The 23,350-nt window shown below is 45.3% G+C and overlaps 1 protein-coding gene across 1 annotated transcript in view; it reads right to left on the bottom strand.

Annotated features, from left to right (window-relative positions):
- Positions 1–273: 273 nt before the first annotated feature.
- FBXW8 (F-box and WD repeat domain containing 8) overlaps positions 274–23,350 on the bottom strand; it is a 115,227-nt gene continuing 92,150 nt past the window's right edge. The window contains exons 9-11 of the mRNA XM_060249982.1: positions 4,438–4,611; positions 1,899–2,015; positions 274–1,138 (exon numbers count right to left, since the gene is read on the bottom strand). Coding sequence (XP_060105965.1) covers positions 994–1,138; positions 1,899–2,015; positions 4,438–4,611 — 436 coding nt within the window. The 3' untranslated portion in view covers positions 274–993. The remainder of the gene's footprint in view (positions 1,139–1,898; positions 2,016–4,437; positions 4,612–23,350) is intronic.

The raw sequence follows: 23,350 nt of genomic DNA, 5'->3' as shown, positions 1-23,350 counted from the left end.
GCAGCGACTTAAGCTCAAGCGGCACGACACCACAGGGGGTGAGTGGATAGTGGAAATGCTGAGGAAGGGAAGTCTCCGCTCCCCCCCAGCCCCAAGTAAAGAGGGGGGGGGTGGTGGAATGCAAGAATAATGCTGGCATCTTTCCTTTCTTCCTAGGACTTAAAGCAGTAGGAAGGTGGGGGTAACTGGAGAAATTATGCATGGCTGCAGAAGGACAATTATGGCCCCTTCCCACATACAACACTTTTGCAATTAAATTACATGGCTTGGAGATTCCTGGAGTGCAACTGATGCTTTATTAAAGGATGCTTTCTTATACAACAAGGATGTTTTCATTTAAAATATGTTCAGGGAAAAAAAAGTCCATTTTCCACATATTTCTTCCATGTCCACCTTGGCAAGACTTGCTCTTAAGGGTTTTTGCAAAACATCTCTGTTTCTTCTGTTCTCAGGAGACAGGTACTTCCCCCTCATTTTGCAGGGCTCTTTCCTTTGTGCCTCTCCACCCCTGCTGCTGCCTGTAGTTCCAGCCCTGTTGTTTGGCAGTTTGCCCCCTCTGTGTCACAACCCTGGTAGACTTCCATCCAAATTTTGACTACGGCTGACCCTGCATAGCTTCCGAGATCTGATGACAGTGGTCTAGCCAGATCATGGTACAGCTCCCTTCTCTTCACTAGATACATAGTCAATCCACAGATTTTCCCCAGTCTCCTGGCCCAGTACAAAAGGGCCAGCCTCCCTGCCAATATGACCACTGCTCTTCCTTGCCTAGGGACAGCACCTCTTTTTGGATTCCAGTGGGCCAGCTCCGGACTCTGCCTGGCTGGTGGCTAAGGCTGATTCCTGTCCGTTCTTCTCCGTTGGCCTCTTCCTTACATTTCAGGAGGCTTCAGTGCCTCCTCCGTGGCCCCCCTTCCTCTTGTCTCCAAGCTTCTGAACCAGCTTCTGAACCTGCAGCACAACTTTTCCTATGGATGGAAGGTAAACTGCTACTTAGATGTTGTCATAGGGGACAGCCAGGCCAATGTTGTAGTTGTAACCGGTTGTTTCGCTGTAAGAGGAGCGGCAGATAGGAAGGACGCTCTCTGCAGCTAGCTGATCCACAGAGAACTCGTAGGCGTAGATGATTCCTCGATGTCTGCCCCAGAGAGAAAAAGGAGTTCCAAATTGATAATGTGCCACAATATTTGTACATTTGTTAACCTGGTCTTCCTACACAGAGCTCAAGGCAGCATGCCTTGATTTCCCTGCCTCCATCTTATGCTCATAATGCCTCAATGCGGTGAGTTAGACTGAGAGGGTGTGACTGGTTCGAGGTCACCCACCTAGCTTCATAGCACAGTGGGGATTTGAATGTGAGTCACTGACATTGTACTCTCAAATGCTTGGTTCAAAACAGCAACCATGGGCCTCTCAGAACAGGTGGAAAGATATGTCCACATTCAGGCCACTCTCCAGGTTATAATCTAGAACCAGGGTCTCTTAACCCATTTGTTATGAGAGACGGATCTGACATAAATGAGACCTTGTTGGGCTGGGCCATGTATGTTATATAAAATTTCCTGTCTCTCTCAGTTGGATTGGGTTTTAAAGCTATATTGTTAAGCCATAGGAATTTCCCGGGGACTATTTTTGCCTAGTGATGGGGCTCAATTCAGAATTGACTCACTGTGTTCTTTGCATTCCAAAGCAGGCTGTTATCAAACCCCAGTGCCACTGCTAGTTTTATTATTAAAATACATTTGCCTACTACGAGCAAGACTTTTAGTGGGCTGCCATGCTTCTATTGTCAAAAGCTTTATCTGCCACAGACTCCACTTCCTCCCACGCCCAGCGGCATCATTCCCTCTCCTGTTCCAGATTCTTTCCCCTCTCAGCAGCACTCAGCTGACTCTTACCTGCGGTGAGCCGTCAAGTCATCGTCCATGATGCTGGCCCCACGGGGTGTCTTCTCGTTGGGAATATTGGCAGTGATGAGACTATGGCTGTTGAACCAGATGTGGCGGACAGGGTGCCTAAAAAAGGGAGATGTGAGTTCTGGTGGCAATTGTATAAAAAAAAATTCTTAATACTTAAAAATGTCCACACACCCTTTGCAAGGCTCATAATTTCCTTTATAGCTCAAAGAGCCCTCCCTGAGTATTAAAAAGACTGCCATTCAAATCTGTTGATTAATACACAATGGACAGTGATCAGTGTAAATCTGCACAAAAACTACTAGGCGTAAGATACAGGAAATTCTGATGCAAAGGTTTAAGATGATCACTATGCAAACAGCAGCTGGTAATTTTGCCTTAACTACTTGGCAGTTTATTAATCAGTCCTCTTAAACTGCCCATTACCCTCTCAATGTGTGCATCTGAATTACATGCAACTTGTACATAACAGCAGCAGTAGTATGGCATTAGAATGGTCAAACTTGTTCCCATAGCTTATACATTATCTTTACAACTCGCCTACCCTTTGCTATTGCAATATTGTTTTTGCTTAGTGATCATTGGCAATGTATAAGAGAACTCATTTTAAAACATGTGTTAGCCAACTAAAGAAAAAGGTCATAAATATTACATATTTAATACAGATATTTAAAGAAATAGCATGCACTGTGTGGAGTCAGAAGGAGCTCTGGCTTTGGGGGAAAGCATCTGCTTTGCATATAGAAAGTCCCAAGTTCAGTCCCCATAAACAGAAATATTAAACATAAATATTAAGAGGCAGTGTACTTATAAGTACCAGATTGGGGGTGAGGATTAACAGAACAAAGAAGGCAGGGATTTTGTTTTATTGTCCCAGTTCTAAGCATCTCTGAGGCCTCTGAACAGCCAAAGTAGCCGAACTTTTGGGCTAGACAGGTTGTATTCCAGTGCACAGTTCTGTTCTTATTGTTATAAATAGGAATTGCTCTTTGTGCATAGTGAAATACTATGGAATCTGTATTAAGAGGCCACATCCTGTGCCCCTCTGTTCAGTGAGGAAAATACAACAGTGGGGAAATGATCCCCACTGGTGACCCCAAAGAGCTGCTCACACCATTTGGGATGAGCAGTACTGGACTACATGAACCAGCCGCCTATCCAAGCATAGGGCGGCTTCATACCATCCCTTGTAGTTGCTAATTCATGCAATAAGCAAGAATCAGAACACAAGTGAACGGAAGCCTGAAAACTGGAAGGATTTCTGCAGGAAAGCCGATGTCCATCATCAAGTTTCTGGTTTAATTAAAAGCAACAGCTGCACTGGGTGGGGGATGACCTGACTCAATTCTGGTGCTCTGTCACATTTGGGAACAACCTTTTCAGGTTCGTCCTTTCCATCTCCATAGCCCATTGAAGTGTGGGAGTGGAATGAAAGTTTCTGCTTTCTTTGAGCTAAACGGTTCTTACTGAGCTTAAAGGCGATGACAAGAAAAGCTGCCTTTTGCACCACCAAGTGGAGTGTGGCTGGATTACAGCGAGACATTAGAGAGCTGGTCTTGCAAGGAAAATTACAGCTTTCCTTTCAGCACCTCTCTGCTGCCCCTCTGTGATATTAACTCTGTTTTATATATAGATGCCACCAAACACATTACAAGCGGCAAGGGACCAATAGTTTGACTCAGTGTAGCCCAGAATTGTCTGCTGTGAGTGGCAGGATGCCCTAACGGTGGTTCATGTTAATCGAGGCAAAGATTGTGATGTAACCACAAAGTGAAGCTATCCCACTGGCATTCCCTTGCATGAGTGTAAGAAGCTGTTTTTAAAACAAACCAGATTACTGGTTTCCCTAACTCAGTACTATCTGCTCTAATGGACCACAGTTCTCTGGGATCTCTGTCTTTCCTAACCCCACATATGTGGTAAAGCTGCAGTACTGCAGTTTGAGCTCTGCCCACGACCTGACTTTCTTTACCTTTTTTTACCATGTGATTCTCCCCAGTGGAGGCCCAAAGAGGTTTATGCAGTTATTCATTACAAAAACCACCCTGTGGAGTTGATTAGGCTGAGAGAGAGTGAATGGCCCACAGTCACCCTGACCTGGATGGCCCAGACTAGCCCAATTTTGTCACATCTCGGAAGCTAAGTGGAGTTGGATCTGGGAGACCATTGAGGAAGTCCAGGGTCAAGTATGCAGAGGCAGGCAACAGCAAACCACCTGTTAGTCTCTTGCCTTGAAAATCCTACAGGGTCACCATGAGTTGACTGTGACTTGACAGGGTTTTTTTTTGCCCCCCCCCCTCCCCTGCATGTTTCCATGACAAAGTGAGAATTCGAAGAACCTGCGTTTCCCTGGCCCTCCTCAGACACTGTAATCCCTTCACTAAACTGGAGAAGTAGAGATTGGCCCTGGGATCTTCTGCACAGAAACAGAGTTTATGCTCTAGCACTGAGCCATTTCAACACTAAACAGTGACAATTAGGCAAACAAACTTAAAAGACAAATTCAAACGGTAGTCCTTACCTGGCATGCATTTCCCAGAGTTTGGTGCCCATCCGCTGGTCCCACACGCAAACCAGGCCATCCTCTCCTCCACTAACAACCTTCCAGTCATCCATCTGCACAGCAGATATGCCGAGCTGGTGGCCGTAGAGGGAGCAGACAGGGTTGCTTCTGCGGAGGTCGTACACCCTTACCCTAAAATGAGAACAGAAGAACATCAGCGCCTGCATGCTGGGGCAGGGGGACTGTGCACAACTCTGCTTTCCACAATACTCTGCTTTTCTCCCAACACCAAGAGATGCTTCCCCCCCCCCCCCTTTTAATGCCATGGAGAGTTCTATTAGGAAATGCATCTAAGCCGTCTCTAGCACTGTTGATGCCTCCAACACATGTGGCCACCTGAGCACTCAGGGTATAATAGGAAGGATCTTAATGAAGCTATACAGGAGTGAGTCTGGTCAAGTACCTGGATAGGAGACCTCTTGGGAATGCCATGTATGTCATCTAGAATGCAAACGATGGAAGGAATGGTAGGACAGACATATATCAAACAGCTGGGGCTTAGGGAAGTGTGAGTGGTTTTAAAACTACATGTCTGACCATTTCTCAGGTTCGTGTTGATCCTTCTGAAGGTGGAAGATGGATCCTTCTGCACAGAAGTATGTCCTCAACCCTTGTGCGTGTGTCTAATGGCTGGCATTGTAACTTACAGGAAACACCTCTTTGGGCCTGTCCAGTTACTTGGTCTTTTGGGGAGGAAGTAATCGCTCGTATCAATTTTGTATTACAATATTTATTTATCTTTGAGGATACTTATGCACTTTTAAACTGTTAGCCTGTCTCCTGGAGAAAATGGACCCTCCATGCCCTTACTGTTGCTACAGGACTTACATTACAACACTGGAGCAATAAATGCCCACGTCCTGTAATCCAGAGGACTGAAGATCTTACAAACCTTATCAAGCTTTGCATTTATGGAATATAGACGACAATTGCACAGGGTCATATTTTTGGGTAGTTGAAAACCTTTTATAGATACTTGCCTGCAGACTTGCCACTGCTGTTATTTTTAAGTATAGTTTCCATTTCTTTTTTGTTTGGGATTTGCAATTATTAAAAATACAAAACAACAACCTCCCCTCCCCAAACCACCTACCCTCACCAACTGTGGTGGTGTGGTGTACTGTACTGTGTGTACACAGTTTGGTGTAGTAGTTAAGTGTACGGACTCTTATCTGGGAGAACCGGGTTTGATTCCCCACTCCTCCACTTGCAGTGCTGGAATGGCCTTGGGTCAGCCACAGCTCTGGCAGAGGTTGTCCTTGAAAGGGCAGCTGCTGTGAGAGCCCTCTCAGCCCCACCCACCTCACAGGGTGTCTGTTGTGGGGGGAGAAGATATAGGAGATTGTAAGCTGCTCCGAGTCTCTGATTCAGGGAGAAGGGTGGGGTATAAATCTGCAGTCTTCTTCTACCCAGTCTCAAAGGAATCACTGTCTGGTGCTGTAACTTTTGATCACCAGCAAACGTGAGGTCATGATGCTACTTAATACAGACAACAAGCCTGCCTAGCCCGGCATGGACTATGCTGACTGGGAGCAGTGCCAAAGCCTCGAGAAGACACCTTTTGCAGCTCTTCTTCCAGAGACTGAAAAACAAAACAAAACTGGAAATGCCAGAGATTGAGCTTGGAAACTCCGGCTGTACACTGGAATCCTCATTTTGCCTTAAGTACATGGTAAAAAGATAGGATGAAGTCCCTGAATTGGAGACAGAATAGGAGGTGTTAATGAAGTATGGGTTGGGTATATTTTATTATTTTACTTTATTAATTAAAACATCACCCACTGTGGCTGAAGTAGGCTTACAATGTTACAGAATAACAAACCCACAAACCCTCCCCTTCTCATGAAAAAAAAATGCCTACCATTCATTATCACAAGACAGTGGTAGTTAATGGCTGGTGCAAAGTACTTTTCTTTTAGAGTTTGTGTAAGGCCAACATAGCAGGGAAGAAACTAGCCCTATTCATTTTGATGCATATGTACTTACAGAGATTAAATGTTTTATTGACGCAATAAACCAGTGTTTACATCAAGTGTTATATCCATGTATAAGTGCAATGTCAGTGTTTAACATCAAATCATCTCAAACAGACCCCTGAATGGAAAACTTGAAAAAAAAAGTAGAAGCTAGCTAATGGGGATAATTTTAACCAGATCTCTCCCCCCACCCCCAAATGTTGTTCTTGGGGTAGAATGACAGACCAATTGGTCTTGGGTCAGTGCCCCAAAGGGTCAGCCCTTGTGAAATCTGGAATTCCAAAATGGATTCTGTGAAAAAGCTGCATTCTGAGTCAGCCCAGCAGCTCTCTATTTATCCTGCTTCCTGGGTTGCTTCATTTCTGAAGGTCTGATGCCAGAAGCTTTGTAATAAAGTACCTTATTCCAACACAGGTGACTGGAAATTTGTGCTCTACCTACCCAGGTGTTCCCACTGGACAGAACCCTGGGTTCAGTCCTGCTGAATATCCATCTAGTTCAGCTTCTCCTTCACCTCTTTCACAAGACAAATGCTTCTTGGAAGTCAACAAGGAGGGCATAAATGCAAGAGAGTATTATTTATTGTTTTGCCCCATGCTCCAGTGACTTCTATTCAGGTGTACAATGCTTTTGAACATGCAGATTCTATTAAGACTTCATGGCTCACAGCTGTTGGCCAACTTATCTGCTCCTCCATAGATTTATCTCATTCTCTTTCAAGCCCATCTAAGTTGGTGATCAGCACTCACATCTTGGGGGCAGCAAATTCCATAAACTGATATGTGAGAGCCCTGAACCCAGATCATTAAAATCTCTCAAAGACTAACCTCATCATTTTGGGGTCTGACTCATAAAACCGTTAACCTCTTGGGTTTGGCGACGGAGCCCGTCTGTGTTGTGGAAAGTCAATCGCTGCTGCTATCTGGATGGATGAGTTGGCTTTATCGAAAAGGGAAATCAATACATGATTTCATGCAATGGGCCGCCGTGAAGGCAGAGTGCCCTCTGAGGATTAATCATGAGCGTATTTGTAAATTACACTCAACAGGGCAAGAAGTCTCTGAAGATGCTGTAGCCATATAGAGGAGTGCAGGACGCGGCTTCTTAATGAGGATTCCATAGTATTTGTCTGTGTACAAAGAGCAACTTCATATTAGTAAAAATAAGAACAGGACTGTATGGTGAACATAAGAGAAGCCATGCTGGATTAGGCCAATGGCCCATCCAGTCCAACGCTCTGTGTCACACAGTGGCCAAAAAAACCAGGTGCTATCAGTAGGTTCATCAGTGGGGCCAGGACACTAGAAGCCCTTCCACTGTGCCCCCTCAGGCACCAAGAATACAGAGCATCACCGCCCCAGACAGAAGAGTTCCAACAATACATTGTGGCCAATAGCCACTGATGGACCTCTGCTTCGTATGCTTATCCAATTCCCTCTTGAAGCTGTCTATGCTTGTAGCCACCACCACCTCCTGTGGCAGTGAATTCCATGTGTTAATCACCCTCTGGATGAAGAAGTACTTCCTTTTAACAGTTCTAACCCGACTGCTTGGCAATTTCATTGAATGTCCATGAGTTCTTGTATTGTGAGAAAGGGAGAAAAGTACTTATTTCTCTACCCTGTGCATAATCTTGTAAACCTCTATCATGTCACTCCTCAGTCGATGTTTCTCCAAGCCAACCAATCTACAACAACAACCAATCTAGCCCAGTTTTGCTCCAACGATGGCTGGTCAGAGAAGAAAAAGACTGCAGATTTATATCCCGCCCTTCTCTCTGAATCAGAGACTCAGAGTGGCTTACTATCTCCTATATCTTCTTCCCCCACAACAGACACCCTGTGAGGTGGGTGGGGCTGAGAGGGCTCTCACAGCAGCTGCATGTGGAGGAGTGGAGAATCAAACCTGGTTCTCCCAGATAAGAGTCCGCGCACTTAACCACTACACCGAACTGGCTCTCCTCCTCTCAGAAGTCTCGGAAATGCTCAGAAGTGGGACCATAAAGCAAAATCCCTGCCTTTGTTTGCTAATCCTCACCCCCGATCTGGTACTTATCAGCGCATGGCCTCGTAACACAGAGGTTCTATTTATGGATAACAGTCATCAACAGGCTATTAATGGACAGTGTATAAACTTTTTTCCAAAGCCACCCTAAGCTAGTGGTCTCTGCACCATCCTGGGCTGTTTCCAGTCTAACATTTCCCTAATTTTTGCCAGAAGCCTCAATTCAGAAGTTTACACAGTTCAAGTGCTAGTTCTTACCTTTAACACCCTTAAACAGCATGGGGGCTGTGGTACGTGAAGGACTGCCTCCTCCCATACTGTCCAGCCTGGAGCCCCACCTGCAGATGTGAGATGTGTGGCAACCAGAGATGAAACTTTTCCAGTGGCTGAGGGAATGCCCGGCCCCTCACGCCTTATGTAGTTCTCCTGGTAGCCACCTATCCAACTTCCAAAGACAGAAGAACTGGAGACGGTCTCTTGTTGAAGATCTCAACTGACAGGTCTGTTTGTATGGGACCCCACCACCAACAAGGCTGCATGGTTACAGCAGGGTGGCGGTGTGAAACTAACTGAGGTTCACCCAGCGAGGTTTACATAAACTGTTAGCATTCAGACCCCTCCTCCTGCTGAGGGGCAGTTTATGGCTTAAAGAGCCAGAAACACCCGTCTATACCCCAATTGCGGGGCACTGCTTGGGCCAAAATGGACCAAGATGGATGGCAGGCAGGCAGAGACTTGAGAGAGCAGTTTTTGAGGCGTGAGTCAGAGTGGATGGATGGCTACTACCCCCTTCTGCCCTGGAGAGATGCAGGGCTCAGAACAATGGGTTACCCATACACTTGGGAACAATCCCTACTGTGCCCAAGGCTGCCTTCTCTTTCACCCATTACACTTCATTAAGCCGCAACGAATCAATGCTTAAGTATGTTCACCTTCCCGATCACGCTTCCCTACTGCTGCCAAGGTCCATATCGTTTACTCAGACTGGCAGCAGCTCCCCAAGGTTTCAGATTAAGGACTTTCCAATCACCTAGTACCTAATATTTTTAAACTGGAGATCCCAGGGATTGAACCTGGGACCTTCTGCATGCCAGGCTGATGCTCTACCACTCAGCCACAGTCCCTGCTATAAGTCATAACAGTACAGGACCACAGCTATTTCTTTCTTGATGAGAAGGGACAGCCAGGGTGGCTTTCTGGTGCTCTCTGCTCCAAACCAGAAAACTATCCCGGGGGGGGGGGGGGAGAGACTTTACAGAGCACTCTATTCTTCATACACCAGGTGCCCTGTCTTTTGAAACTGGAGATGCTGGGGATTGAACCTGGAACCTTCTGCATGCAAAGCAGAGGCTCTTCCACTAAGCCTCAGCCCCTCCCCAGCCTGGCCATACCAGAAGAAAACCTGATTGCCCCTAGGCTAGCAACACAGAATGGAACCTCGGGACCATTTTTCACACTCTCCAGAAAGTACAAAGCGGTGGCTTCAGTGGTGTGGAGAGCCAGTACTGTGTAGCCTCTTGCCATGGTGCAGCCTGAGCCACACCAAGCTCTTGCGACTGCTTGAGAAAGTGAGGCAAGCGGAATGCGGCATTGCCCAGCTCCCTCTTGTGGCCAGGGAACAGCCTACTTTTTTGCAGGGTGAGTTGCTACCCCATAGCAGGGGCCTGTGACTTCACTCATGTGCAAGATGCACTTGTAGGTTCAGTGCTGTGTGTGTGTTACAATTCCATTGAGGGGGGGGGGGGGGAGAACCTCACCCAGACTGCAATCTTGGCTTCAGAAGAAAACTTCCTAATGATCTCAGCTTTCCCTTTATTTAAAATAATGGATTCCAGCTCTTAGAGCTGCAAAGATATACTTGAAAGGGAGCTGGCAAAAAAACCCTCACAAGCCAGAGGGGTTGCTGAGTAACATTCCCAGCAGGTAGGGGAAAGGGGTCTGCTAGCAGAATAAATTATGTAGAACAGCAAATAACTGTAGAATATATTATGCAAAATGGGATCATATTGACTTGCAACTGGAGGCGCATATACTTTACTCTGCATGTTTACTGGCGTGATGTGAAGAAGCCCTTTGAGCAGCACCGGAGTGGCAGCACTGGACACGCATTGACTGTCATTCACTGACTCCCCGGCCCATGCATATGTGGGCAAGCCCAGCTCCTGGGACACTTTAAAAAAATGGGACATGCACCATTATCATTGTGCTTGTAAAGCGGCTCATGAACTATAACAAATCTGAAAAATAAATCTGGCAAGGGCCAGGCTGATTAAGAAAGGAGGTCTCTGCACTACTAGTTCTACAAACTTAACACCAAGCCAGTGGTGGAAGAGACAGCCCTTGTAAGGCCCTCTCATGCGCAAGGGTCTCTGCTTTCATTACAGAACATGTGTGCTGCACCCAGGAAGACCAAAGGTTCACTCCTTGGCATCTTCAGTACAAGGATCTCAGGTAACAAGTCTCAATAAGACCCTTCTCTGGACAAGACCCTGGAAAGTCACAGACAATCAGACAAGACGGTACTGAGACGAGAGGGACCAGTCATAGAATCATCAAAGCATAAAGCTGGAAGGGACCTCCAGGGTCATCTAGTCCAACCCCCTGCACAACGCAGGAAACTCACAAATTCACAGGATCTTCATTGCTGTCGGATGGCCAGATGAAGTCCTCTGACTTCACCTGGGAGAGCCTGTGGCCAGGCCAGGCAGGGACATGCACATTGGCTGTATTCTGAAGCTGTGGCATCACCTCCGGAGTGACTAAAAAAATTTGGTGGGGGGAATCCTAGCATTTTGCACTGAAGCAATGACCTTCCTTCTGAGATGTCACCAGAAGTAACATCACAGCATCAGAACACTGTGCACCCCTTCCCCCTCTGCCTTCCTGTCGCTCTACCCAGCACCAGCAGACCACATGCCTTGGAGGCTGAAAGTTGTTGATTCAGTTCCTGGCATATCCAGTTGATAGGTCTCATGCACAGGTATTGGGAAGAGTTTTTTGCATCTGAGAAGACTGGCAGGCTAATGATCAGACTGCTGATCTATCCAGCTTTGTTTTGAAAAGTATATATACGTAGGCTGTGTAGCATGTGTGAAATCCAACCCATTCTTTACTCTGTTAGTTGACTAAGTTCTTTAGTGATGAGTGCTATAAAGGCACTACAATTTACATCTTTGAATGTCTGAATGTCCCCTAGAAGTCCTGGATATATGAGAGAGAGAGAATGAACACACACGCTCATATGCACAAAAGAGGAGTTGGTTTTATACCCCACTCTTCACTACCTGAAGGAGAAGATGAAGAAGATATTGGATTTATATCCCGCCCTCCACTCCGAAGCGTCTCAGAGCGGCTCACAATCTCCTTTACCTTCCTCCCCCACAACAGACACCCTGTGAGGTGGGTGGGGCTGGAGAGGGCTCTCACAGCAGCTGCCCTTTCAAGGACAACCTCTGCCAGAGTTATGGCTGACCCAAGGCCATGCTAGCAGGTGCAAGTGAAGGAGTGGGGAATCAAACCCGGTTCTCCCAGATAAGAGTCCACACACTTAACCACTACACCAAACTGGCTCTCCGTTTGGAGTCATGGAACGGCTTACAATCACCTTCTCTTCCTCTCCCCGCAACAGAAACTCTGTGAGATAGGTGGGGCTCAGAGACTTCTGAGAGAACTGTGACTGACCCAAGGGACTCTATGTGGAGAAGGAGTGGGAGATCAAACACGGTTCTCCGGATTAGAGTCTGCCGCTCATCACCACTACACCAAGCTGGCTCAGAAGGAGCTGCTGAAAAGTTTTCTAATCCAAAATGCAGGAGATTAAAACAGCAAAACACAAAAGAAAACACAACCTGGAGAGACAAACGGGAACCACCACAGAGGTCGCTGGAAAAAAATCAAAAGCCCGCCAGCTAATCCTCGGGAAACGATCAACGGCAGAAGCCCAATACCCAAGTGGATAGAGGCCTGCCGAGGAGGAAGTTTGCTCTGCCAGAACTTTCATTGTTTAGGATTCCTGCTCTGATCCGGAGGATGTTCCAAAAAAAAAGAGAGAGCCTCCCCACACCTCCCCCTTTTCCCTTCTCTAATGAAACTGCTCCATAGGAGCCTGCAAACAGCTCTATCCCGACAATTAAAACAAAAAGACGACAAAGACTCCAGCCGGGCAGAATCCATCTGACAGGTTGGAACGGGGAAGGGGGCACACTCGGGCTGGGGCTCTCCCAACACCTCCGAGTCGCTTGTCAGAACGTCCACAGATGGAGTAAACAAAGCCCGGCTCCCCTCTTCCTCCGACAAAGTGGGGGGCTCGGCAAATAGAGCACAACGCTTCCAAGCCCGGTCCCTGACACCACGCCACCTGGCGTTCTGCCTGCCGGCGCCACGTATGGTAATCAGGCTGCCTTCGATTCCGTGAGCCCTGGCTGCAGCTCTGTGGTTTCATTAGCGAGGACCCAGCTTCCAGGCATCCGTGCCCGGGGAAAGCAAAGACACTCAAGAGTTGTCACGAAAAGTCTTGTGAGCCCAGGAGCCTGCAGGCACCTGAGTTGCATCAATTCTTCCATGCTTCCAGGATCACAAGTGTGGAATTCTGCATCTGGGGCAGCATGCAGGATCCTGAGCTAATCTCAGCATCTCTCCCCCTCCTATCAATGCTACTCTGCTATTAGATTTTTAGGTTTCTAGTCCTTATGTTTATGAAGAGCAACTTATGGTATATGACCAATACCCAAAGAACTCTCAGGATGAAACTGAATATGATGTGGGAAGCAGGGGTGGAATTCTAGCAGGGACTCCTTTGCATATTAGGCCACACCTCCTGAATCCTCCAAGAGCTTACAAGGCTTCTTTTTTGTTAAGTCTTGGACGATTGGCCACATCAGGGGTGTGTGGCCTAATATGCAAAGGAGCTCCTGCTAGAATTCCACCCCTGACGGGAAGCCACAATTTGGTTGCTTGAGGGCTGGACTAGATGACCTTGGAGGTTCCTTCCAACTCTATGATTCTATGATTCATGTATTGAGAGTCCTTTACAAAACATACCTTGAAAACAAGAGTACAGGTGGTTAAAACTTCCCACCTACCCCCTTCCTTGCTACAGTCTATTTCTCAAAGCACTTTTCACCACGGCTTGGCTTGCTTTCAGTATCAGACTTTGCCTGTGAGAAAAGTGATTCAAACTAACAGGACGGTTAGCACAGGAGGTTGAAGCTCCTCCTCAACCATGTGCTCCTTTTCATATACAACACACACAAACCATTGCAGTATACATTACTCCCATCTACTTTGGCCCTTGTAAGCAAGCAAAGAGATTAGCAGGGCATCCGATGTATGAGGAACAGAGTACCCCATGCTCTGCAAGGTTCCTTGCCAAGAAAGAAATGACTTTGATCTTGTACTGTCATGACTTGCACGAGGGGCCATGGCTTGGCATGCAGAACATCCCAGGTTCCTTCCCTGCCATCTCCAGTTTCAAAGTGTCAGGCAGTAGTCAGGAAAGAGCTCTGCCTGAGACCCTGGAGAGTTGTCAGTTGAAGAAGAAGAAGAATTGCAGATTTATACCCCACCCTTCTCTCTGATTCAGAGACTCAGAACGGCTTACAATCTCCTATATCTTCTCCCCCCACAACAGACACCCTGTGAGGTGGGTGGGGCTGAGAGGGTTCTCATAGCAGCTGCCCTTTCAAGGACAACTCCTGCCAGAGCTATGGCTGACCCAAAGCAATTCCAGCAGGTGCAAGTGGAGGAGTGGGGAATCAAACCCGGTTCTCCCAGATAAGAGTCCACACACTTAACCACTACACCAAACTGGCTTTCTGACCTTGACTGGCCAATAGTTTAATTTGGAATATGGCAGCTTTATGTATCCATGTGTGACTCTGGGGAGAGAGAGTGGAGAAGGATAGCAAGACATTATTCAGACACAGGTGGAACCACAGTGAGTGATGGTTGGTTTCTGATTCCGGCTTGCAGGTGATTGTTCAAATCCTGTTCAGTTTCAAAAAAGGCTGAGTTTTTGTTGCCTTCACACTCCCCTCCTCTGCCGGTCTCCCTCTAGAAACACTACTTGCACTGGAATAAGGGACTGGCCGGTGATGTCTGTATGTCACACAAAACCATAGTTAAGATTGGTGGCAATGAACAAATCAACTTAAAACCATGGTCTCATGTGATGTCTGAACAGTGCCAGCAGAACAAATCAGGACAATGTGGTTTCATTAAATGTCTGAACAATGCCAGTAGAACATATCCTGATTTGCTACAGTTCGTACATTGACCTCATGTACAGCATCCCCAGCTCAAAAGGTAAGCAGTTTGGTGTAGTGGTTAAGTGTGCGGACTCTTATCTGGGAGAACAGGGTTTGATTCCCCACTCCTCCACTTACAGCTGCTGGAACGGCCTCGGGTTATCCATAGCTCTGGCAGACGTTGTCCTTGAAAGGGCAGCTGCTGTGAGAGTCCTCTCAGCCCCACCCACGTAACAGGGTGTCTGTTGTGTGGGAGGAAGGTAGAGGAGATTGTGAGCTGCTCTGAGATTCGGAGTGGAGGCTGGGATATAAATCCAACATCATCATCATCATCATCGTCACATGTGGAACCTCTCAGATTTTGTCTTTGGCATCTCCAGTTATAATGGGTCACATAGGAGGTGTAAAAAATGACAGAATGATCTCGGTCCATATCCAAGGCAAACCACTCAATATCACAGTAAGCCAAGTCTATGCCCCAACCACTGATGCAGAGGAGGCTGAAGTGGACCAGTTCTATGAAGATCTACAACACCTTCTAGAATTAACACCATAAAAAGATGTCCTCCTCATCATAGGGGACTGGAATGCCAAAGTGGGAAGTCAAAAGGAAACCGGAACAACTGACAAGTTTGGCCTTGGAGAACAAAATAAAGCCGGGTAAAGGCTAATAGTTTTGTCAAGAGAACAAGTTGGTCATAGCGAACACCCTCTTCAAACAACCTAAAAGGTGACTCTACACATGGACATCACCTGATGGGCAACATAGAAATCAGATTGATTATATACTCTGCAGTCAAAGATGGAGAAGCTCCTTACAGTCAGCAAATGCAAGACCTGGAGCTGACTGTGGCTCAGATCATGAGCTACTCATTGCAAAATTCAGGCTTAAATTGAAGAAAACTGGGGAAGCTATAAGGCCATTCAGGTTTGACCTTGATCACATCCCTTATGAATATACAGTGGAGGTGAAGAATAGGTTTAAGGAACTAGAGTTGATAGGGAGAGTGCCTGAAAAACTATGGACGGAGGTTCGTGACATTGTACAGAAGGCAGCAATCAGCACCATCCCAAAGAAAAAGAAATGCAAGAAAGCAAAGTGGCTGTCTGATGAGGCTTTACAAATAGCTAAGGAAAGAAGGAAAGTGAAAGGCAAAGGTGAAAAGGAAAAATCTGAAATGCAGATTTTCAGAGAACAGTAAGGAGAGATAAGGAGGCCTTCCTGAAGGAACAATGCAAAGCAATAGAGGAAAATAACAGAATGGGAAGGACAAGAGATCTCTTCAAGAAAATTGGAGAAATCAAGGGAATGTTTCATGCAAAGATGGCCATGATAAAGAACAAAAATGGTAGGGACCTAACAGAAGCAGAAGAGATCAGGAAGAGTTGGCAAGAATACACAGAAGAATTATACAAGAAGGATCTCAATGTCCCAGACAACCATGACAGTGAAATCGCTGACCTTGAACCAGACATTCTGGAGTGTGAAGTCAAATGGGCCTTAGAAAGCATTACTAACAACAAAGCGAGCGGAGATGACGGTATCCCAGTTGAGCTATTCAAAGTCCTAAAAGATGATGCTGTTAAAGTGATGTACACATTATGTCAACAAATTTGGAAAACGCAATAGTGGCCACAGGATTGGAAAAGGTCAGTTTATATTCCAATCCCAAAGAAGGGTAATGCCAAGGAATGTTCAAACTATCGCACCATTGCACTCATTTCACATGCCAGCAAGGTCATGTTAAAGATCCTACAAGCTAGGCTTCAGCAGTATGTAGATTGGGAACTACCAGAAGTTCAAGCTAGGTTTCGGAAAGGTCGAGGAACTAGAGATCAAATTGCCAACATTTGCTGGATTATGGAGAAAGCACGGGAGTATCAGAAAAACATCTATTTCTGCTTCATTGACTATGCTAAAGTCTTTGATTGTGTAAATCACAATAAACTGTGGCAAGTCCTTAAAGAGATGGGAGTACCATACCACCTCACATGTCTCCTGAGAAACCTGTATAAGGATCAAGAAACAACTGCCAGAACAGGATATGGAACAACTGATTGGTTTAGAATAGGAAAAGGAGTTTGACAGGGATGTATATTGTCACCCTGCTTATTTAATTTATATGCAGAGTACATCATGCGGAATGCTGGCCTGGATGAAGCACAAACTGGAATTAAAATTGCCGGGAAAAACATCAACAGATATGCAGATGATACCACTCTAATGGCAGAAAGTGAGGAGGACCTAAAGAACCTCTTGTTGAGGGTGAAAGAGGAGAGCACAAATGTAGGCTTGAAACTCAACATCAAAAAAACTTAAGATCATGCCATCCAGCCTCATCACACCTTGGCAAATAGAAGAAGAAGATATGGAAGTAGTGACAGACTTCACACTTCTGGGATCCAAGATCACTGCAGATGGTGACTGTAGCCATGACATTAAAAGACGTTTGCTCCTTGGGAGGACAGCTATGGCGAACCTGGACAGTATAACAAAAAGTAGAGACATCACCCTGCCAACAAAAGTCCATATAGTCAAAGCGATGGTATTCCCAGTAGTAATGTATGGCTGTGAGAACTGAACCATAAGGAAGGCCGAGCGCAGAAGAATAGATGCTTTTGAGCTGTGGTGCTGGAGAAGAATCTTGAGAGTTCCTTCGACTGCAAGAAGATCCAATCAGTTAGTCCTAAGGGAAATCAACCCAGACTGTTCCCTGGAAGGTCATATGCGGAAGCCGAAGCTCAAATACTTTGGCCGCCACATGAGAACATAAGAACATAAGAGAAGCCATGTTAGATCAGGCCAATGGCCCATCCAGTCCAACATTCTGTGTCACACAGCGGCCAAATATATATATATATATATATATACACACACACACACATACACACTGTGGCTAATAGCCACTGATGGACCTCTGCTCCATATTTTTATCTAACCCCCTCTTGAAGGTGGCCATGCTTGTGGCTGCCACCACCTCCTGTGGCAGTGAATTCCACATGTTAATCACCCTTTGGGTGAAGAAGTACTTCCTTTTATCCGTTTTAACCTGTCTGCTCAGCAATTTCATCGAATGCCCACGAGTTCTCGTATTGTGAGAAAGGGAGAAAAGTACTTCTTTCTCTACTTTCTCCATCCCATGCATTATCTTGTAAACCTCTATCATGTCACCCCTCAGTCGACGTTTCTCCAAGCTAAAGAGCCCTAAGCGTTTCAACCTTTCTTCATAGGGAAGGTGTTCCAGCCCTTTAATCATTCTAGTTGCCCTTTTCTGAACTTTCTCCAATGCTATAATATCCTTTTTGAGGTGTGGCGACCAGAACTGCACACAGTACTCCAAATGAGACCGCACCATCGATTTATACAGGGGCATTATGATACTGGCTGATTTGTTTTCAATTCCCTTCCTAATAATTCCCAGCATGGCATTGGCCTTTTTTATTGCAAACGCACACTGTCTTGACATTTTCTGGAGAAGATCCTGATGCTGGGAAAGACAGAAGACAAAAGAAGGGGACGGCAAAAGATGAGATGGCTGGGCAGCGTTACTGATGTAACAAACACGAATTTGAGCAGACTTCGGAAGATGGTGGAAGACAGGAGGGCCTGGAGTGACTTTGTCCATGGAGTCACAAAGAGTTGGACTCGACTGTTCAACTGAACATGGAGGTGATATGAAAAACCTCTACTTGAGACTCGGAAGAACTGTTGCCAGTTGAAGTGGACCTTGATAGACCAAGGATATGATTCAGTCTAGACAGCTTCACGTGCTTCTTCATATGCAAACCACAAGGTAGTAGTTTGTGAGTTCTCATACAAACTAGGATTCCAAGCTGTGCATTATGAGTCCGCAAGCTGAAGGATCTCCCCAGGCTTATTCATGTAGTGACAAACCAATTCATCCTTTAGTGTGAAGAAAGCCACAGAAAGCAGCTCCTCAGATATTTGGGGAACAGATTCTATACAAGCCCGTATGAGAAGGGATCACAGAAGGGCTGAGTCCCACATCAGCAGGTGGCAATATCTATTCAGTTCTGTTACGGTCGTATTTTACATCTTAGCATATCTTTAACATAGGAGCCCCGTGGCGCAGAGTGGTAAAGCTGAAGCACTGCAGTCTGAGCTCTCTGCTCATGACCTGAGAGTGATCTCGGCAGAAGCTGAGCTCAAGGACAGAATGAGTAGGCACATTGATGAAGACGAGTTATTGAGGAAAACTCAGCATGGTTCTGTAAAGGAAGATCTTGCCTCACTAACCTGTTACATTTCTTTGAGGGGGTGAACAAACATGTGAACAAAGGAGACCCGATATTGTTTACCTTGACTTCCGGAAAGCTTTTGATAAAGCTCCTCATCAAAGGCTCCTTAGTAAGCTCGAGAGTCATGGAGTAAAAGGACAGGTCCTCTTGTGGATCAAAAACTGGCTAATTAATAGGAAGCAGAGAGTGAGTATAAACGGGCAGTGTTCACAGTGGAGGACGGTAAGCAGTGGAGTGCCGCAGGGCTCAGTACTGGGTCCCATGCTCTTTAACTTGTTCATAAATGATTTGGAGTTGAGAGTAAGCAGTGAAGTGGCCAAGTTTGCAGATGACACTAAATTGTTCAGGGTGGTGAGAACCAGAGAGGATGGTGAGAACCAGAGAGGATCTGTTGAGGCTGGGTGAGTGGGCGTCAACGTGGCAGATGAGGTTCAATGTGGCCAAGTGCAAAGTAATGCACATTGAGGCCAAGAATCCCAGCTACAAATACAAGATGATGGGGTGTGAACTGGCAGAGACTGACCAAGAGAGAGATCTTGGGGTCGTGGTAGATGACTCACTGAAAATGTGCGATTGCAATAAAAAAGGCCAACGCCATGGTGGGAATTATTAGGAAGGGAATTGAAAACAAATCAGCCAGTATCATAATGCCCCTGTATAAATCGATGGTGCGGTCTCATTTGGAATACTGTGTGCAATTCGGGTCACTGCACCTCAAAAACGATATTATAGCATTGGAAAAAGTCCAGAAAAGGGCAACTAGAATGATTAAAGGTTTGGAATACTTTCTCTATGAAGAAAGGTTAAAACGCTTGGGGCTCTTTAGCTTGGAGAAACGTCGACTGCGGGGTGACATGATAGAGGTTTACAAGATTATGCATGGGATGGAGAAGGTAGAGAAAGAAGTACTTTTCTCCCTTTCTCACAATACAAGAACTCATGGGCATTCAATGAAATTGCTGAGCAGTTGGGTTAGAACAGATAAAAGGAGGTACTTCTTCACCCAAAGGGTGATTAACATGTGGATTTCACTGCCACAGGAGGTGGCGGCAGCTACAAGCATAGTCACCTTCAAGAGGGGGTTAGATAAAAATATGGAGCAGAGTTCCATCAGTGGCTATTAGCCACAGTGTGTATGTATGTGTGTGTGTATATATAAATTTTTGGCCACTGTGTGACATAGAGTGTTGGACTGGATAGGCCATTGGCCTGATCCAACATGGCTTCTCTTATGTTCTTATGTAGCTGGCTCAAGGTTGACTCATCCTTCCATCCTTCTGAGGTCGGTAAGATGAGTACCCAGCTTGCTGGGGGGAAAGTGTAGATGACTGGGGAAGGCAATGGCAAACCACCCCATAAAAAGTCTGCCGTGAAAAATTTTGTGATGCAATGTCACCCCAAAGTTGGAAATGACTGGTGCTTGCACAGGGGACTACCTTTTTTTTTTAATATACATTGAAACACAGTATTTAAGTCAAGTGCAAGACTAGATTTCTTTCCCCTCAGGTATGCCTGGAGAAGAAAAAAATCATCCTACATTTGCTATGTGCAGTATGGTTTTTTTTGTGTGTGTGTGTGTTTATAACATTTTTTAAAAGGTCATCTAGCTTTTAAGTAAACACAGAAATGACAATTCACATTTTGGCACTTATTTAAATGTACTCCTTGGAAACATAAGGAACAGACTGACCCAGGAGGAAGTTGTGAAGATGGGTCAGGTTCACTGCTAGGGGTGGGGAGGTGGAGTGGGGAGATGGTTTGGCTCACAGACACGGGACAGGGAGGTGGGAATGAAATGGGAGAACAGACCTCCCACTTCAGATTAGAGAAGAAGAGATTGGATTTATCCCCTGCCCTTCACTTGGAGCCTCAGAGTGGCTTACAATCTCCTTCCCTCCCTCTCCCCGCAACAGACACCCTGTGAGGTAGGTGGGGCTGAGAGAGCTCTTGAGAGAACATCAGAGAGAGCTGTGACTGACCCAAGGTCACTCGGCAGGTGCATGTGGAGGAGTGGGGAAGCACTGTACCTCTACACCAAACTTGCAGGTGGTGGGCTCCAGCTTCAAAAGTTCCTTCATATTTAAAAATGCACAAGTCCATGCAACTGGAAAACTAGCACAAAAAGGAGAACGATTTTATGCTTCCTGTGGGCTTTCTATTTGCAATGTGCCTTAATGTAGGAGGCTTGTTCCACAACGTGGCCCCCTCTGTGATCCCTCGCTAGCTATCTCATGTGCCTTCTCTTGCATGTATCAGCCACACCTTCAACTCAGATTCTTTGGATGCGATGAACAGGGATAGAAATGCACTCTGCCTGCGTCTCCCTTTGATTGCATGCTCATTAACAGAGAAGAGACTGACAAAAACAAAGAAAGAAAAGGTTTTTTGCAAGCTGCTGCCCCTGGCAGACTTGAGGTTTGACATTTGGCGGCAAAATGCCTTGCAATCAGATGCCCCCCCCCACCAGCCCGCTGCCACCTGCAGTCTGATGCCCCAGCATTTTTCTAGGTGGGGGGGAGGAGGGGGGAAGGGAACTACTGGATATTGGCATTTTGCCACACCACCTCCCTGGGGCAATACACTGGACCATTTCAATAAAGAGTCCCCCCCACCGCCAATCTAAAAATTGGACTCAAAGGGGTGTTTTTAAGTACTTTAATCCTTTCATGCTGATGACTCCCAGTGCGTTCACGTTTGCCAACAGACACCGAGCAGAAGTGGGGGAGAGGCAAAATATGACGGGCCAAGCCGAAGAGATAAAGAGAATCTGGAATCTATTCACATGAAAAATTCACCCTTTTCTTGTCACCTAAGGGACACCGTAGCGCACACACAGCCTTGTCACGAGTTGGCGAGTGGAACTATTTTGGCCTGTGAGATTCCCTCTGCACGCATCCCCCTTTAGGTGATTTTTCTTCTTTGGTATCGGGAAGTGAGGTTTTATATGCCAAGCTCATTTTGCGAGTGGCAGCGGGAAAGAGAAAGAGATTCCAAGAGCCCTCGCTGGGCTGTACACCAACTGTGTCCACCAAATGGCTTTTTAAAAATAAAAAAATAAAAAAGAGTGGAGTGAGATTCTTCCCATTGAGCTTTTAAAAACAAAACAAAGCAGGGCACACTGTCCAACCATGTGAATAAATGTGAATAAACAATTTTATTAGTAACATATGGTAGTAGAACTATAACTACAACTTATAAAAAGCTTAATATATATTAAGAAAAAAACCATCATTCTACCCCACATCTTACTTTCTCCCACCCCTCCCCCAATTACTTGACCCCCGCCAGTGTTATTTTCTTTAAAAAAACAGATATTAAAGGTACCCTTAACTATCAAGAAAAAAAACGAAACAAAAAAGAAACATAGGGAAGAAGAACCCCCTTCAAGAGTTATATTGTTATCTTAAAAATCTTAATCCTCAAAAATTGTCCAATGTCCTTTTATTTTCCACTCTTTCTCTATATATCTTCTGAATTTCTTCCACTCTTGGTTAAAAAGTTCTAAATCACAGTCTCTTAATTTTCTTGTTAATTTGTCCATTTCACTCCATGACATAACTTTCATAATCCAGTCCCATTTTTCTGGTATTTTTTCTTGCTTCCACAACTGCGCATACAATGTCCTAGCAGCTGAGAGCAAGTACCATATTAATGTTCTATCTTCTTTTGGAAATTTTTCCATTTGTAATCCCAGCAGAAAAGTCTCTGCCTCTTTATTGAATTCATATCCCAGGATCTTAGATATCTCTTGTTGAATCATTTGCCAAAACATTTTAGCTCTTTCACAAGTCCACCACATATGGTAGAAAGAGCCTTCATGCTTTTTACATTTCCAGCACCTATCTGGCATCTTATTGTTCATCTTTGCTAATTTTTTTGGAGTCATATACCATCTATACATCATCTTAAAACAGTTCTCTTTAATACTATGACATGTTGCGAGTTTCATGGAATTTTTCCACAGATATTCCCAAGATTCCATCTTTATTTCTTTATTTACATTAATTGCCCATTTTATCATTTGAGATTTCACTACTTCATCTTCTGTAGCCCATTGTAAAAGTAATTTGTACACTTTTGAAATTAATTTCTCATTATCTCCAAGCAGAACTCTTTCCATTTCTGTTTGTTCTTTCCTTATTCCTTCAGCTTTGATATCATTCTCCATCAAACTTTTTATTTGTTGCATTTGAAACCAATCATATTTATAGTTTAGTTCTTCTGCAGTTTTCAATTCTATTTTCCCGCTTTGTATTTTTAGTAACTGGTTGTATGATAGTTGTTTTTCCTTGACTGTTTTGGCCGTTAACTTTATCACTTCAGCCGGCACTATCCATAAAGGTCTCCTCTCATCACCATATTTCTTGTACTTTATCCACACATTTA

The sequence above is a fragment of the Heteronotia binoei genome, chromosome 11, assembly GCF_032191835.1.
Source record: "Heteronotia binoei isolate CCM8104 ecotype False Entrance Well chromosome 11, APGP_CSIRO_Hbin_v1, whole genome shotgun sequence".
Classification (NCBI taxonomy): Eukaryota; Metazoa; Chordata; class Lepidosauria; order Squamata; family Gekkonidae; genus Heteronotia; species Heteronotia binoei.
Note: the sequence above shows the minus strand (reverse complement) of the source record. Positions and strands in the feature narration are given on the sequence as shown.